The 18,542-nt window shown below is 45.5% G+C and overlaps 1 protein-coding gene across 3 annotated transcripts in view; it reads left to right on the plus strand.

Moving 5' to 3' along the window:
- The window catches only part of CACNA1C (calcium voltage-gated channel subunit alpha1 C), a 611,706-nt gene that overhangs the window by 51,264 nt on the left and 541,900 nt on the right, over positions 1-18,542 (plus strand). For all 3 annotated transcript variants that reach the window (XM_039869216.1, XM_039869218.1, XM_039869219.1), the window contains exons 2-3: positions 4,429-4,750; positions 9,452-9,557. In XM_039869216.1, coding sequence (XP_039725150.1) covers positions 4,429-4,750; positions 9,452-9,557 — 428 coding nt within the window. The remainder of the gene's footprint in view (positions 1-4,428; positions 4,751-9,451; positions 9,558-18,542) is intronic.

The raw sequence follows: 18,542 nt of genomic DNA on the forward strand, positions 1-18,542 counted from the left end.
TTTTCAGCTGGCAGCCAGGAGACAGAGCTTTGAATCAGCTTTATAATTTGAAAATTGGTCTCTTTGCATTGGGTGGTTATTTTGTGCTAACAAAAGTCATCAGGGACATAATGCTGCTTGCCTTTCCTCCATGGCGCTGCTCTAGATTCAGAAATGTTGAGTCTGAGGTAGAGGTTTTCCATTCCTGGGATTCTTGGAGAATTGTGTCCCCTTGTTGTACGGGATCTGGGAGTACTCATAGAGCTTCGGGTCTAGGTGAGGCAAATGCTTGGCGAAGGGAAGGCCAGGCTGGGCCTTGGAATACAGCCCAAGCGTAGGAGCCCCTAGGGGCCATGCCTGTCCCACCTGTGTGTGGCTTTGTGTAGCAGTGCTCTTGGTCATGTCACAGGGCTGCAGCAATGCTCAGAGCTTCCAGGACCAAAATACTGACAGCTGTTTTCTTGTCCTCCAGCTAGGGAAAGGTTGACATTCCATTTTTCCCCATGGGCTTATTCGTATATTCTTTCTGCAGATGGTGTGCTCCAGAGAGGTCCTTGTGCTCTGGGAATGGTTCACAATGTGAATAAGGTCACCCCTGATGCGGGGTGGCTCAGAAGGCAGCTTACCGAGATGTGGCTTTTAGAACCCCTCTTGGCTCTGTGGAGCTGTGGCCATATTGCTCTCGGAAGCCGTGGCCTCCACACCCCATACACGGCCTTTTCAAGGCGATGGATGTGTTCTTGCACTTGTGCTTCCTGATTTCTTCCTAAGTGTTGTCCAAACACTCCTTGGTTTTTGGAATTGGCAGGTGGTGTGAGAGAGGGGCATTAAGACAATGCTTGGAGGTGAGCATAGAGATTAGAATGTGAAGACAGTGATTTGTGGGAAGGTGTGAGGTGTCGAAGGCTTGTCGTGGGAAGAGAGTTGGGATTTGGAAGGGCTGACAGTGGTAGAGACATGACTACTTTTATGTATGTGAGGGAAGAGAAGTTAGTCCAGGAATAAAATAGTCTATTAAGCATTGTCAATGCCAAACAGGGAGTCTAGGAAGGAAAAATGACATACCACAGATTGGACGGACACAGTTAGAGTTCCAGCCCTCTCTGGTGAACTCAGTTATACAAGAGATGAGGGCACTTTGGACTTAGTCACTCCAGTGCAGCAAATAGGAACAGGGACACTTCCCACTTTCATTTATCTCAGAGGTGCCCAGGGTTGCTAAAGGGGCTGTTCATATAGTGGATGGTGTCCTGTGAAGATCACATTAAACATAAAGGATCTCTTAGGGGTCAGAAATGCAGACTCTTCAACCTCAAGGTCCATATACCAGTAGGATGTGTGTGCTTTGCTTGTGGCCATGTATGCGAGCATGCACGTGTGTATGCATGTGGAGGGTGTGTGTGAGATCTGAGGAGATGGAGTATAGTCTAGCCTTTAACTGTGAGTCCTGTGCTTGCTGCAGAAATCTTCCATTGTCTCACTTTGTGACCTTTAATGAGTCATACACTCCTTTGTTTTCTTTTGTGTTAAATAGAGATACTCATGCTTGCTGGTTATTAAAGTAGTTCTCATGCTTCAGGTGCCTGTATTAATTTAAATTCTCTCTTTTGTTTGTTTCTTTGGGGTCTTATAAGAAAGACGAAGGCCCTGATTGGGGTCTTCCTTGCTGTATGCTTAGGATCCACACAGTGGGTGCAAGGAGGACAGTGGCAAGGTAGTGAGAGGTGAGACTCCTAGGAATTGTGGGGCTCTCCATGATCCTGACATTTTGGTTAATATACTTTACCCCTGAGGGTGCGACAGCTGCCTAGAACAGTTGGGGCAGAGGAAAGGAGGAGGGTGAAAGGAATGTGTGGCGAGAAGGGAGTCAGTGTCATGTTGAGAATATAGCCATGGATTGAGTATAGCAAAGAGGCAGTTTTCCAGGCCCTAGGGAGTGGGGCTCTAATGCTACAGGGATCAGATGGCAATAGTGTAGGAAGCAACTGTCAGGGAACAAGGCAGTAGACCAGCTGGTACTAAAGAAGACCTGATGTGCTCATCTCGATATTGTTCCAGATGGTAAATATGTGGCATCTGCAATACCTTTTTCTACCCTTGGTGCCCATGCAGACATCACAAATCTATCATGATTTGCTTTTCTGTTGTACTCAGAAAAGTCTCAGAATTTTTTAGGTGCAGCATTTTGGACAAACACCAAGCAGTTGGTGCAAGAGTGGAAACTTATTGTCTGTCACTGGTGTGATGATGGAAGGACACAAACTTTGGAATCTGGCAGAAATGACACCCCAGCAAGGTACAGGCTTTGTGGCACTGAGCAATCATGTTAGTCAGGTCTTTTTTGGTTGCCAGGAACAGAAACCTAATTCAAATTAGTTTGAGCTAAGTTACTTCAGCAGTAAATCCAGAAAGCTCAGGGGAAGGCTAACGTCAGGCATGACTGGATGCAGGAGCCCAATGGGGTTGTTAGTGCCTGTCTCTAGGACAGACACTGTCTGGATGCAAATGTTCTGACTGGCTAAGCTGGGTCATGTGCTCATCTTTGAACTGGTTCCTTCGGGAGATGGGTCTTGTGGGGGATGGGGTGATAGGACTAGATAGCAGGTCACACTGAGAGCAAAAGTTATTTTAAAGTTAAATGTAGAAGGATCAGCCCCAGATATGAGCTGGGGAGAGGTGTGGGAGGGTGCCAAGTGTTCATCTGAATCCTGGTGTGCTGCAGTGAGGAGAGGTAAGGGGCTCTACCAGGTAGCTGTTTCTGGGCTCAGCAGCTTCCCTGGAAAGACCACGTATACACTGAGCAGAGGAAAGGGTCATTGTGGAGGGCTTTGTAAGTGATGTATATGCAACTGGTCTGCCTGCACCAGCCACAGTCTCACAGGCAACTGACATGACATCCAGATGTCAGGCTCTCTGCCCATATTAGCACCCGCTTCTCTGTGTCTAGATCCTGCTACACTTTGCCCATTGATGGATCTCAAGGTCATACTTCTGTTTCGGGGCATTCAGGTTTGGGCCCAGGCTGAGCTGATTACTTGATAAATCTTGTAGGATTTTGAGGGGGAGGCATCCAGCTGACCAACTGAGGCGTGCCTACCTAGTATGTATGGTATTTAGGGATAGTTTTGAGGGCTTCAGTTGCCTTTAAACCAGAGTACTGCACATGCCTCTAGTCTGCATTTCACTGGTTCCTACTCAGGTTTCCTTCCTGAATGGCCCTGAACCCTACCCTGTCAACCCTGCCACATACAGCACCCTTTCCCAGATAGCAAATCACCCCAAAGTAGCTTACGGCAGCAAACCTCTTGCTCCCTGCCACAGTTTCTGTGGGTCAGGAATTCAGGAAGGGCTTGGCTGGGCGGCTCTGACTTGGGGTCTCTCATGAGGTTGTAGTCAGATGGCGACTGGAACAGCTGGGGGATGGCTGGGCGTCTTTCTCTCTGCTTACAGTTTCTCCATGTAGGCCAGTTGGGCTTCCTCACAGCATGGCAGCCTCAGGGCAATCAGGCTGCTTTCTGAGGTGGCTGACTTCCCCCAGGGCCAGCATCCAGAGTCCGGTGGATGCAACATTGCCTTTTATTGACCTAGTCTTGGAAGTCGCATACTGTTACTTCTGCTGTACCTTATGGGTCAAAATAGTCACGAAAGTCCAACCCCATTTCAGGAGGAGGGAGTATAGATTCTATTTCTCAAAATGAAGAGGATATCAGAAGATTTGCTGATGTGATTTAAAACCATTACAACCCCGTACCCCCTCCAATTAAACCAACACTCTGTGTCCTGATGGGTTTGAGGTACCTGGATGTAACCTTACTTTGGTCCAAACGCCTCATTTTATTATACTTATTTTTATTTTTTGGAACTCAGGTACAGAGATTTGAGTGAATCATACTCATCAATTTATTGTGCATTTGTCATCATCGATTCATGCAATGGCTCTCTTATTCATTCATTATTCATTCTTCCTTTTTATCCCCATATCCTACTCTCATTTTCCTTCTCACCTTCCTTAAACAGCCATTCCATTCTCTTTAATGAATATCTTTTTATTTATATATGTATTTATATAAATGTATTTTAATTTACATATATTACATTGTGTATTTGTCTTTTTCTGTATCCTCACCTTCTTACTAGCACTGTGTTTCTGAAGTCCACACATGTCGTAGTGTACACATGTCATATTTTGTCTGCCTAAAATGATGCAGTGAGTCTAGAGACAGGGAGTGAGATATCCAGGGTCACATAGCTGAACTAGGACTAGAACAGATTTCTTGACTCTTTTTTCTCACCATCACACACTAATGTTTTCCTGTGCCACCTCAAGGCTCAAACTGCAATAGTTTGAAATAAGAGTTTTAAGCAGTTGTGAGTCTGGGATCCTGAAGGCATCCCAGAAACGTTCCTGGTTTCTCCCTGGTGACTGTCGTCCTCTGTCCTCTTCTGCAGGTTCCAGCTATGGGAGCCCACGCCCAGCTCATGCCAACATGAATGCCAATGCAGCGGCAGGGCTTGCCCCCGAGCACATCCCTACTCCAGGGGCGGCCCTGTCCTGGCAGGCAGCCATCGACGCGGCCCGGCAGGCCAAGCTGATGGGAAGTGCTGGCAATGCGACCATCTCCACTGTCAGCTCCACACAGCGGAAGCGGCAGCAGTACGGGAAACCCAAGAAGCAGGGCAGCACGACCGCCACACGCCCGCCTCGTGCCCTGCTCTGCCTGACTCTGAAGAACCCCATCCGCAGGGCGTGCATAAGCATTGTCGAATGGAAATATCCTTTGTGCTCTGGGTTGGGCAGGGTGCCTCTGGGAGTCCTGCTGGGACCAGTCCCCCAAGTTTTATTAGCCAGTGGGTTGTGTTGTATGTGCTGAGCCTATAAAGTGGTTCTCAGACCTACTGCATCTGATGGCGGCACTGTTAAAATACAGAACTGTAGGCCCTATTGCAGATTCTGATGAATCGGAATCTCAGGATAGGGCCTAGGAATCTTCTGGTATAGCAAGCTCCTCAAGTGTGTGTGTGTGTTTGCTTTTTCATGTAATAAGCACCATTTGAGAAAATAAGCGTAAGAGGTTATAAAGTATCATCTTACCTTGATGAGTTTGCCCAGGGACCCACTGGTGTGTTGGGTTAATAATGGTTTCATGCTACCCCATAACCGTCTTTTCTTCCCATGTCATGGCGCTGGCATCGTTTCATGACCTCCCTCTTTCTAGAGTGAAGGAGCCCAGGAGATGCAAGAGGGTGGTGGTTAATGAACCAAGGCCTTGAACCAAGAGCTGGTTCAAGGCCTAGGAGCAGTGTTTCTCAATCTTGGCTGTACATTTGCATCACCTGTAAAGCTGTAATAAAATACAGGTGCCAAAGCTCCACCCAGGCATATTTTAAAACTCTCCAGGTGATTCTAATGTGCAGCCAAAGTGGAGAACACTGGCTTGCAGTATTAAACACAGATTCACTTTGTATGGAAACCAGTGAGTGGGTCCTTGAGTGAAAATGGCTTTGAAAGGTTGGGTTCTCACTATGGAATCACAGGCCCCTTAACATCATAGGAATTGTGTGTGGTAGAGCTGGAAAGGACTTGAAGATCAATAAGTCCACCTCTGACTTTCCCCAGTGATGACACTGAGCCCCACAGGAGTGACTCTCAAGGTCATGCAGTCAGCGACAGACAGGACTAGTACCCTGGTTCTTAGTGTTGGGCATTTTTATAATAAGATTGATTCAGGCAGGGCTACCATGGCTCCCAAGGTTTGGGATGGAAGTGTTAGGTTTCATTCATGAGTTTCTATGGAAAGATTTTAAAGTCTTGGGTAGTGCTTGAAAGGCCAAAGATGACTCAGAGAGAGAAAAAAGTTTCTGTTCAGCAAGAAATGTTAGTTCTATAAATGTTTGAACCCCTCAACTCAAAAGTAACTTTAAGAAAATGCAGATCAAGCCATGTGGCTTCTCTAGAACTGGCCAGTCTGTCCTGAGTATCCAAGCAGAGTTCCAGTTCTCAGATGACTGTGTTAGAGGCTCAGCTTTGGGCCACCTCATCAGGCTGCTGTCATAGCTGCTCACTCAGAATTGTGGAGTAGGAGAGCTGGGTGCCTAACAGGTCAGGCTCCCTCAGAGATGGGGCAACTAAGGCCTGGAGAACTATAGAACTTGCTAAAATTATACTGCTGGCAACTGATAGAGTGGAGTTTCAAATACGGGTTCCTTGAATCCCAAATCCATGCACTTCCCATGCTCCATGCATCCATAGCACACAAGAAAGGTACTAGGGGGGACTTTGAGGGGACACAGTGGGACTTGGATTTTGATCCTGAGCATCCACCTCATCGCCCCCCTGCCACCTATGTTCTGAGTGGTCTCAGGCCACCCAAACACCCAGAACTTCGGTTTCATCATCTCTAACAGGGAGTAACTGCAGTCACTTCCTAAAGTATTAGCCAGGGCTATGGAATCCACACATGTGGAAGCATGTTCAGAAAAGCTACCTCAGGAGACGTGTTCAGTGAGTACTAGTTACCTTCAAGTCCACCCTTCACCTCCTGGAAGTGACGGCTCCCTGATGAGGAGTACTGAGTGAGAATGAAGTGCCAGTGATGTATAAACCCTGAGAAGAAGAGAAGAGATGGAGGGGTGACAGTAATACACAGGGCAGGCAGGGGAAGAGTGGAAGAGCTACGGCTGCCTAACAGAAGTGTGTGAAGTGCTGTCCACGGAAACTGGTCAGGCCCCACGAGGCTGGAGTCCGCAGCCACGTTAATAGGACAGTTACCCAGTGTGCCAGCTGTGAGCTTCAGCCACCTCACTGCACCACCCCCATACTTGGGCAAAGGGGTGCTACGGCTACCCTCCCAGGGAATGTGCCTGCTCCCTATCGGAGAGGAAACCCAGTCTTGGCAGTGCTGGTTGGGTGACATTCCCAGATTGCCTTTGAAGGGTAGCTGATAGATAAAGAGATGGTCTGGTGTATGAGCCAGTCAATACTCTAAAGAGTGGAATCTGAATCCGACATTAAGAAGGGAAGGCAATTTGAAAAATGATCTGGTTGTCCCGAGGTGACAGAATGCTTCCGGGGCTTACCTAATCCTCTGCTTTGCAGCTGATGGCTTTTCTTATCTGCCTGATTGGTTTCTTTACTAACTCTCTTCCCCAGCATTAGCCAGTACTTTTCGTATAAGGTGATGAATGGATAGCTTGAATAAGGGAGGAGGTAATACTGATGATGCAAGAAATACCCCAGGTGTAGCCGTCAGCTACTTTGGTGGAGGGACCAAGCTGACATTTCAGGACTAGATGTATGAGCTCAGCTGGTGGAGGAACACAGGAGACCAGATGATGGGAATGAAACTGACCAGCCTGTAACTTTCCTAAGCAGGTGGGGAATAGGCTGAGAGGGAAGAGATGTGGTAGGAGGGCTGAAAGAAGCAGGTGGGGAATAGGCTGAGAGGGAAGAGATGTGGTAGGAGGGCTGAAAGAACTAACTTCCTAAAAAAAGCTTCAGGATAACTTCAGGATAGATCAGTGTAGAGTTGTCCTTACAAACTCAGACTCTGGAGCCAGGCTTTCTGTGTTTGAATCTCATCCTTTCACGATCTTTGTGACTTTGGATGAGTTAACATTTAACCTCTCATGTAGAAATGAGGATAATAATTGTACATTCCACTCAGGATGTTTGTGTAGAGCAGTTAGAATAGTGCCTGGCACACAGTAAGCTCTCAGTAGATGTTAGCTGTGCCCTTCCTGTTCCCATCACCACCATCATCATCGACATCACCATCATCATCACTTGTTCCTTGGCCAACTCAAGGGGCTGCAGGCGTGTTGGAAAAGATGAGTCAGTATGTCTGGTTCTGGTCCTGGCTCTGCTATTTGCCAGCTTGGGATCTGGGAAAGGTTGTTTTATTTTCTGTGTCTGTCAAGCTATGAGGTTGGACAGGTCCACTGCATGCTTTGTTGTTGATATCAAGGCTTGTATAGAAAATGGCAACCTTCAAGAGGTGTGCTGGGTCAACGCACACTGAACTACATCCATGGGGCCATGGGGGACGTCAGTAACCAGCACACTGTCTAGGAAGCCTGGACTAGGTAATCACTAAGATTCCTTCCAGGCTCAGGGTTGCCTTGTTAATAGAGATCAGAGGCATCTATGGCAGGGGAATGAGCACTGGACTCGGGGTCAGGGAATCTGGGTTCTAGTCTTGGCGGATCAGGCCCTGCCGTGGGGTGTTGGGAAAGTTTCTTAGGCTCTCTGGGCCTCAGAAGTTTGGACTAGCTGGTCTCTAAGTCTCTTCCTGCTTCAAGATTCATTAACTTGGTGAGGATATGTTTCATGTCCTGGGAGATGAAGCTGGTTCCTTCTCCCAGGAATTTCCATCCTCCTCCACTTCCCCCTCTCCCTGTCAAGCTCTGTGGATTAGGCTGGAAACTTGGCAGTTTCAGGGGTGGGGGGAGGTGGGGCTAGAAGAACATAAACTAGGCACTTCCTCTGAAGCTTCACCTTTCTGGCCTTCGATTATGGGTGCAGGGTGGAAGGGGTAGTATCACATTAACTTATTTTCCTCCTGAGAATATGTCCTGCCCTAATACTTTGATAAAGAAATCTGGGCACAGAAACCGCCCTGAGTGCATTGTCGCTGGTGGATAGGCTTTGGCTCGTCCCTCTAGATCTCAGCACATACCAAGGGAGTGTTGAGAGGGCCTAGAACATAAGTCTTACCCACCAAGGGCATGGCCTCCACAGCCTGAAGACATTTTAGGTATTCTACAGGGAGCTGCTCCTTAAAGAAAAGGTGGCTGTTGTACCCTAAATGCATAGTACACATGCTGCCATGCTCTTGGGGGGTCCCAAGGCCCTGGCCATCTTCAGGTTCTTTGCAGGCTATCATAGAAGAAGGGAGAAGACAAAAACAAATAAATAATCAAACAAAAAACCAAAAAACCAAAATGAAACAAATACTCTAACTTTCAAATTAAAAGATTAAAAATAAAATCTCCAAATTTCAAATGAAAAATCTTAGTCAAGGCTCTGCCTTAAATCCCACTCTGTCTCGCTTCTCCCAGCCCAAGCTTGAGTCCCTGGATGGCAGCATGTAACCACAAGGAAAGGGGTGCCTGGGGGACTCGGGTCCTGACTGGAGCAGGCCCCGTTCTTTAAAAGCAACCCGAGCACACATGAGGGAAAATGAAGTCCAATGCAATCTAAATAAATAAAAGAAGGAGAAAAAAGTTTTTAGAAATCTGTGTTTACTCTGGCACGCGACTGGCCTCCACTGCTTTTGACATATTAGGAAATATTTTGGCGGGGACCCATTAGAAGCACTTAAAAAGGCATATGTTTCTTTTCAGAGTACAAGGGGCTTGGAATGTATTATTTAAACAAAATTCTTATGAATCTTTGATTCATTTAAAAATATATATGTATGTTTGTTACATTTGTGCTTTCTGTGGCATTAACTTCCTTAACTCCCTTCTTCAGACCATTTGAAATCATTATTTTACTGACTATTTTTGCCAATTGTGTGGCCTTAGCGATCTATATTCCCTTTCCAGAAGATGACTCCAATGCCACCAATTCCAACCTGGTAAGTCCACCATCCCAAGTCTGTACTTTTCTTACTTGACAGAGGACTGAGCTTGGGTCACACAGATTCAAGCTGGAACGTGGAGAACAGCAAGATGTACGTGTGACTTGTACAACAGTGCTGCCGAGCTCAGGCCTTATGGGCTGTTCTGCTCCTATTCAAATCAGCACCTGTCTTATCATGGCCTGTTTTCAGAAGGAATATTCTGCTTAGGTGGTTGTGAGCTGTGTCGTGTGTGTGTGTGTGTGTGTGTGTGTGGAGTAGCACACTCTGTGAGTGCTATATAATGTGCTACATAAGTTGAAGTGCAGATGTTTGTGGAGTGGAATGAGCTTTTATTCTCAGGTCATTCATTGTATTTAAGTGCCTTTGTTCATTGGTAGGGCTTGCTCAGGTGATCTGTAGTATCATTGCATGATAAATAATTTCTAGGAAGCTTTTAGGAAAGTTTGCTTCTGCAGCCAAGATGTATTATTTAGTTTAAAAGGTTTTATTTTCTTGAGAAAGGCAGCTTTCCATTTGGATTGTTGGGAGGCCAGTGCTGGCAATTTGGGGTTAGACTTTGTCCATGGAAAAAGTGTGGAGAGTGTTTACTTTTGGCTGAACATGAAGTCATTACAGCGGCCTTTGCTCTGTCTGGGCATGGGAGGAAACAAGCTCTGGAACGCAGTTGGCAAAATTGGGGCACTCGGGGATGCCTCTGCTACAGGCGCGCAGGAAAATCCTGTCTCTCTCTCCCCATCTCCTACAAAGACAACCTCACTTTTCATGTGATCCCCATCTTTCCCTTGTTGCCAGCACCGTCCTCTAATTAGTGAGATTGAACTGTCCAATGAGATGGTTTCTAAAAGGAGGAGGAAGGCTATGAGGTTCTCCTTTCAATTGTTGCCGGCTACTGATGATATCATGGGTGTAATTCCTTTGCTTTTTAACCTGTGACATTTTTTTTGGTCCCCTCAGCTAATAGATCTGGCACGTGCTTTTAAACTTTTCTGCCGTTTTCCCAGTTTTTACAGTTAGCCCCAACTTCATGTAGGGTAAAGTGTTTGGTGCGAGCCAGGCGCTGTGTTGCATGGCGCAGCTAGGACTGTGTGTTGGGGACAGGTTCCAGAGCTGGCCAGTCAGTGCTGAGTGATGACACGGCCAGAGTCGGCAGGCAGAGCATTAGCTGCAGTCCACGTGGCCTTCTGAGGTGTGACCTTGTCTCTTAACAGGCAAGAAATCTTTACTGTGTCAAAATAAATACAAGCAAAGAGTCTCCCAAATAGCCCTGGAAAAGCAGGCTCTCCTTCCATCCGTTATACTACCACTTCTCTGTGTGTCTGTCCCCTCCCCTATGTGGTCCTCCTCCTGAAACTCCTGCAGCTTAGCACTTAATCTGCAACTTAAAAAATCCATGTCTGGTTTTGAAGCCAGAGTTTACTCCAGGCCAAAGCAGTAGCAAAAGTGGGTAAAGGAGTTTGGTTTTATCTTAGGCTCCAGAGATGGTCCTATAACAGAGTTCCCAGGAGGATTAGTGAGGCCACCTGGGGAGCTGCACCAGAGGGAAGCCTGGGCTGGCAGATCCATGAACCACTTGCCTCTGGAAGTAGTGGGGCGAGCAGGAGAGCAAGGCGTCACATTGGATTACTCTGGAGCTGGGTACAGAAAATCCTGGAGGGACAGTGATGGATGTGATGGTGGTGATGGTTGCATAACTATGCAACTTTACTAAACATCACTGAGTCGTATATTTACAATGGGTCAATTTTATGATATGTAAATTTGATAAAAATATGATATGTCAATAAAGCTGTTTTTTTTTTAAAAAAAAGAATAACACTAGCATGCAAGCCCAAGCCTCTCAAGGCTTCTCAGCAGCAGGCTCTTCTGTTGCCTGTTGTTCCTCTGTTCCTTCTGAATGAAGGGTGAGGTTAGATAGGTGGATGGAGAGAGGTGGTGGGGACAGCTAGTGAACTTTGTCAGTGACGTTACACTAGGAATTTGTGGGTGCAAAAGAAAGTGTGAGAGTTCGAAAGGGATTTCTAGTTGCTAAAGCAATTCTTACCTCTTTCAAGCCATGGGTTGGGCAATGACTTACTAAATTAAAGAGACATGCTCAGATTTCCTCCATCCTACACACACACACACACACACACACACACACACACACACACACACACACACACACCACACATACACACACACACTGCCCTAATTCTGCTAGCTCTATCCCTGAATTCCTTTGATGAAGAGTCTGTATATATACAAATTTTAAAATTTTTACTTTATTTTTTTGCGGAAGAGGCTGTATTTGCCACCTCTGCAATTGGATTTTGCTCTCTCCTCAGCTCTTTGTTCTCTGTCTTCCATCTCCATCTCTGGAATGTAACAGATAAGGATCTCAGTTGGCACATTCAAGAGGGGAAGAAATGTGACTAGTTTTTGCTTTCCTATAACTGAACATAATGTCCGATTTGAGATTTTATTAGGCTAGTGGCATAAACCTTATTTCTGTAAATGTAGGGCTCTCAGCCCCTACCCTGGAGTCGCAGCTTAGTCTTGGGGGCTTCTCTAGGACCCTTGTATTATGGGACTCTTTGTGTGGTCAGTTCACAATGTTAAAATGGGCTTGTCCCTTCTAGAAGGGCCTTGGTCTTTGATCCTGCAAGCAGAGTGGTCTCTTGTTACCCAGCATGAGGCTTCTCCAGCTCTAGATTCTCTCTGTCACTTCTGGGACTGAGGGAATGGGGACATGGTGACGATGTCAAGGACGCTTTTGCAAGGACATACTGCAGGGTCTCACTTTTGTTTCTTTGCTAACACTCCCATGTTCACCATCTTGACACCTTTGTTGAGGACAGGGTTGCCCAGTAGACTCCTATGGTCTTCCAGACTGTTGTCAATGCCCTGACCAGCATTTCTTGAACTCCGAAGCTGTGGTTTGACTTTTATTCTCTGCTGTTCCACTGTGTCATACCTTTCTTGGGGCAGTGAAGGATACCAACTGGATGGAAGGGGCACAGTGGCCAAACTCCTAAAACAAATAACCAAGCAAAACCCACATCAGCTTATATAGATCAGGATATTATTCTGTTTCCTGGACAGAACCAATATGAGTGTAATGATCTGGGCCTTCTTTTTCTTCCTTCTCTCCACAGGATCTTATGTTATCAGATGTCCCTTTGCAAAACTCTTGTACCCCTGGTTTTGGGACATAGTTACTATTAAGCCTCCTTCTATGTCTCTTACCATTTTTTTTTTTTCCATTTCTTCTAACTTCTCTCCCTGCTTCTATAGGAACTTCTACCAGGGTTCTCTCCTGGCCTTATTTTTTCTTTCTGTATTTTCCCCTTATATTCCCTTTCTAGGTGAGTTGTTCCTGGACTAATGTCTCCAGCTCTAAGCTCTTCCCAAAGGCCTGCAGTAGAGAGGCCTGGGGATCAGTGCAGTGATGCCTAAAATTGGTTTGATTTTATAATCAAACCACCTGGAGAGCTTGAACTATACAGATTCCTACATTTTGATAGATCTGATTCATATGTTGAAATTCTAGGATATGGCCTAGGAATGTGCATTTTTAAAATTCCTTATTGGTGGCTTGGGGTGTGGGTTGCTAATGATCAGTCAGTTTTAAGAGCTACAGAATTTGAGTTGGGCAGAGCTGGGTTCAAATCTTGACTACTACATTATAACTGAATCTTAATCTGAAGTTATTTAGTCTTTCTGGACTTCAGTTCCCTGGCCTGTTAGATGGAAGGGATGTTTCCTCACAGGGTTCTGGGGAAGAGTAAGGCAGACAGTTACCATGAAGTAAGTACCCAGTGTGGTCTTGGCACACAGTTGTATGTGCTGGGATGTCTTGCAAACATCCATGCCAAGAGTCAGACTATGTTTGGGATACTTCAAAAGGCAGACCTTCCCTGTCTAACAGGGAAGAAAAACATGTAAACAGATGTTTGCAAGTAGTGAAAAGTCTTTAAGGGATCAGGATGTCAGGGAGGAAGCACTTATTTATTTTTGCTGTTGGGAGGGAATAAGAGAAGGCTTCATGGAGGAGGACATATTTGAATTGCATCTCCCAAAAAGAGGTGATTTCTAGACTAAAAGAGGCATTTCAGGCTGAGATCCGCACGTGTGCAAAGGTCTTGTGGTTGTGCCCTTTATGACCAAAGGCTAAAGTGCTGGTTTTCAGTGAATGACAAGAGCCAGATGAGGAGGGGCTTTGTGGCCCATGCCAGTAGTCAAACTTAACTGCAGGTGTTGAGTAGACCTTGAAGAGTTTCAAAGCAGGAGAGTGCTGGGTCCAGAGGTATATTTTAGCAAGGGTGCTCTTGCAGCATGAGGAAGGTGGACCAGAGGGAGCCCTCATTGTTTGTGAAGCGAAAAGGAAACTGCAGAAGTCCATATGATAGTGACAGCAGGGATGGGAGTGGATTTAGGAGGTAAATTTGCCTGGACTTGTGATCCAGTCAGGTGTTGTGGACGAAGGAGAAAGCTGACTCCCTGGATGGCGAGGAGTGCCAGTAGCCAAGAGAAGGACTTCAAGTGAAAGGTCATAGTTTAGGGGAAGGGAACGAGGGGCACAATTTATGATTTATTAAGTGAGGAGCCTGTAGAGTGCGTAGGTGGAAATGTCCAACAGTCAGTAGATATGGATCAGAAACTCAGAAGATGGTTCATGTTGAAGAGAGAGACTCGTGGGGAGCGGAAAGATGGATGGAAGAGAGAGCCACAGGCCTGGCTCAGAGCACCTGCGGCAGAGTGGAGAGTGAGAGGAGCTGACCCCCAGGTTGGAACCCTAAGACCACTGACATGCAGCTTAGGGAACAGAGTGTTTAACAATATAATGGAGAGACTGGTTGTTAATTCGAACTTGTCTTTTTGACCACTCAAGGCCACTTACAAGAGAATTGGCCTGACTGTGAGGAGAGGAGCCGAAGTTAGGGCTCAGGGCTCAGTGTAGGAGAAGATATTCATCTGCATCTGCAGCCTCACCAAGGCCCTGAAATAGAAGGTGCATAATAAAATATTGAGCTTCAATGATTGAAACATTCACTGTGTCATGCCAGAATGTGGTCCCCAAATCATTTAAGTATCCCTAAAATGAAGCTTGAGAACTCCTCTATTACTTATATAGTACTTTCATATTTTTTTTAAATGAAGAATTATAATTTCAGTGTTCTGCTCTGAGAATTAACGGAAGAAGATGATGATGTAACTACAGCAGTGGTTCTCAAACATCTGTGGCATAAGGATCATATGGAGAGTTGGTTAAAATGCAGATCCTCAGGCCTTGACCTCTGAGGTTTCCATTCTGTGAGTCTAGAGTGGGCCCTGGGAGTCTGCATTTTTAACAGGCTCCTCTAGTGCACCTGATGCAGGGATCATAGACAGCTGTTGAGAATAGTGATCTATAACAGCGGTCCCCAACCTTTTTGGCACCAGCAACTGATGCCTCTATGAGAATCTAATGCCTGATGATCTGAGATGGAGCTGAGGCGATGATGGTAGCACTGGGGAGCAGCTGCAAATACAGATGAAGCTTTGCTTGCTCGCCTGCCACTCACTTTCTGCTGTGTGGTCCGGTTCCTAACAGGCCACAGACTGGTACCAGTCCATGGCCCGGACATTGGGGACCCCTGATCTAGAATGTTGCCATCATACGTGGATCAGCTTGCTCTCTCCAGTTTGCTCCTGTCTACCCATGACTCTCTCTGGGATCCAAACAGGAAGATGAGATATGTCATCTGCCAGAGTTTTCCTACTCTATTGGGTTTAGGAATAATCTATTTAGCAAAGCACACTCACACTGTCACAGAAGTAGGAAAGAGTCTTCTTTTCACTTGAAGATTCATATCTGCCCTTGCTGGGACTCATGCTTTCTCTCGCAAATTTGTTAGCTTGCATTCATTCTCTTGCAGTCTTTTCTTTCTTCCACCTGCTTAATATAATCCCCATTTATTTTTCTAGCACTTTGCTTTCTCTTTCCAAGAGATGAGAAGTATTTCAGTATAGAATGTTTTTACATCTTTTCCTCATTATTTACATAAAAATCTGTTTTTGTTTTATGCTCCACCTAATGTATACTTTTGCACCCAGATCCATCACCTTTGTTATCTTTTCCTCATGCTAGTGAAGCATAATGAAACCTGAAATGACCACTGGCATGTTTCTTCCTTTATTATTTAATCTTGTTATTGGCAATGCCACCTACCAAACAGTACATCATTTATAATATAGCAACCATAAACCCATTCTAGCAATAGCTGTTACCCAGGAGGTAAATGGTATGATGTCTGTTGAACAACCTCTCTAAGCAGAGAGAACTCATCGTGTGTGGAAAACTCCCAGTTCTCTGCAATCCCCGAAGTCTACAAAGGCTTGGTTTGAGTTGAAATATTAAGAGAATATAATTGGCATTTGACCTGGTACAGAGAACGGTGCTGTGTACTTTCTGAGCAAGAGCTAGGCTTTAAGCAGAGATGGAGAGGGGAAGGGAAGGAGTACTTTTGGTGCTGGGCTTTTCTTCACCTTAGGAATATGAGAAGAGAGAGCTCATGGGGAATGAGTTCATCAGAGGGGCTTGGTCCAGGCTGGGAAGGAGGCTGGGATGTCAGATTTCCCTATTTATTGCTGTGAAATTGGGGCAGTAATAAGTGTGGCATCATAGCTAGGTTGTGAGGATTAATGAGTTAACATAGGTAAAATGCTTAGAAAAATGCCTGGCATAGGCAAATATATGTTATCTTTCAGAACTCAAAACTTCAGAGGCCGAAAGCCCCCTCTTCTTCGCCTGGTCCCTGAGGGTAAGTTAGGATCAGTGGCACTTCAGGCTCCATTTTGCCTCAAAAGCATGGGAGAGGAGACCCAAAAGCTCGTTTCTGGCAACTCTGATCCAGCAAGACTGATGGATATCTGTGCAGGCCTCACCCTTATTGTCTTACTACATAAGGAGGGAAGCACATATGGGGAAAGCTATGCCAAAAGGAGAGCCCTAGGTGGCCCATGGGGACTCCATCCCCTCCTCCACAGGTGTTTTGTGCCTGGAACAAGTCCTGCATCCCTTCTCAGTCATAGCGCAGATAGCTGGGGTGTACCTGAGGCAATAAAGTTGAGGTCTTTCATTCCCAGGTGGTGTCGGCCTGAAGAACTCCCAACAGGGTCTTGCATTTAGACCATCATGAGTTCTAAGGTAGGTCTGAGGCCTGCCCACCAGGCTCTGAGAGGGGCATGCAGCCCCAAGTCAGAGCCTCTATTTGAGAAGTCAATAAAAATGCCAGTGGGGATGTCCCTAATCTTTCTGCTAAGAGCTGTGATTTCTTTTATCATCAGGTTTGCCTGAGAGCGAGAAGTCTTTGTGGGGCTTTAATGCATCAACAAAGATCATAACAAAATGAGATTTATTATTGTTCTCTTGTATGTGTCATCCTAATGCACCAGGCACACACACTTTGCAGAAATACCAGGGTTATAAAAATCACTTACAGATAATCAACTGCAGGTAACAGGCCACGTGGTTACTGCATCATATGCTAATTCTCTCTGCTAGTAGTGAGAAGGGGAGCGGGAATGGAGAAACACAGCAGTAGAGTCTGTTTTTAGATGAGAGAATTAGAATGACAAAGCGCACTGGGAAAACTGAGTAAGATTTCCCCTCCGAGATTCCAATTGAACGAGTCTGACCGGAACCTGGGCATGGGTATGCCTGCAATAGCTATTCTGGAGCCAGGGTGGCAGGTGCTGACCTAGAAAGAGAGACCTGAAATGTGTGGCCTTAGGTAAGTCACTTAACCTTTTTGTTTACATCTCTTTTGGCAAGTGGGAGTAATAAAACCTGCTTAGTCATAATAATTACCTTTATTGAGTGACCACCAGGTGCCAGTGCTTTGCATATAATGTTTCCAATCCCCACAATGATAAATTATGTTTTCTATTTGTTTACTTAAGGGTAGAGAATTTACCCCTCTTGTTCACAACTGTATCTCCAGGGCCTTGAGCAGTCACTGGCACATGCCAGGCTCTTGTAAATATTTGTTGAATAAGTGAATGGGTGAATGAGTAAACTCTGCCAAGTAGTGTCCCTTTATTTCAGATGAGGATGTAGCATCTCAGAGAAGTTAAGTGAATTGATGAGTGAATAGCAGAACCATTATTCGAACTCAAGACTATGAAGCCATTGCTTAGACTATTAGCTTTGTTCTCTGGAATATGTAGAATTGCTGTGAACATAGAATAAGATAGATGTGAAAATGTTTCAAATATTAAACACACTGTAGCAATGCTAACAGGTATGATAAAAACAAACTTGGTTCCCCTTGCAAAATAAATTTGGCAAGTGCTGAGGTAACCAAAGTTAAACAAATTACTATAAGATTTCTCAGTCTTTAACACAGTAATAATAGTCACTATGAGTTTTTTTTCTGTGTGCAAATGCTGTCCTAAGTGCTTTGTGTACATTAATGCATTTAAGCATTATTATAACTCTATGAAATGGATACAGTTATATCCCACTTTACAGACGAGGACGCTGAAACTCAAAGAGAATTGAATTAATTTGTCTTGTGAAACATGGCTGTTGGGGCTATGCCACTGTTACGTAGATATAGGCAATTATATCCAGGTGTATGTTCTTAACCATCATGCTGTAGCTGCCTTCCTGTGTGTAAAGGTGCCCCAGGGCTCCCTGGACGACACAGGGCATACATAACCTTTTCAGCTCTTCCTATCCCAGACAGCTTGAGGAATGATATCTTTGGAACACACTGTGGTAAATGCAGTGGGTTACAACCACAGGCAGAAAAGAAAACTCTTGCCCAAGGACTGATGCCATAGAACAAGGGACAGAGCTGGGAGCATGATAAGAGATGTTATAGGGCCAGCGCAGCAAAGGAGGCCGGTAATACCCACAAAGTTGGCCACGTCAGGACCTTGGTGTTTCAGATGGGATGGCAAACTCCCTGATATGAGTTATACTTAATTTAATTGGCATAAACTCTCAGAGTG

The sequence above is a fragment of the Pteropus medius genome, unplaced genomic scaffold (genome assembly GCF_902729225.1).
Source record: "Pteropus medius unplaced genomic scaffold, Ma_sr-lr_union100, whole genome shotgun sequence".
NCBI lineage: Eukaryota > Metazoa > Chordata > Mammalia > Chiroptera > Pteropodidae > Pteropus > Pteropus medius.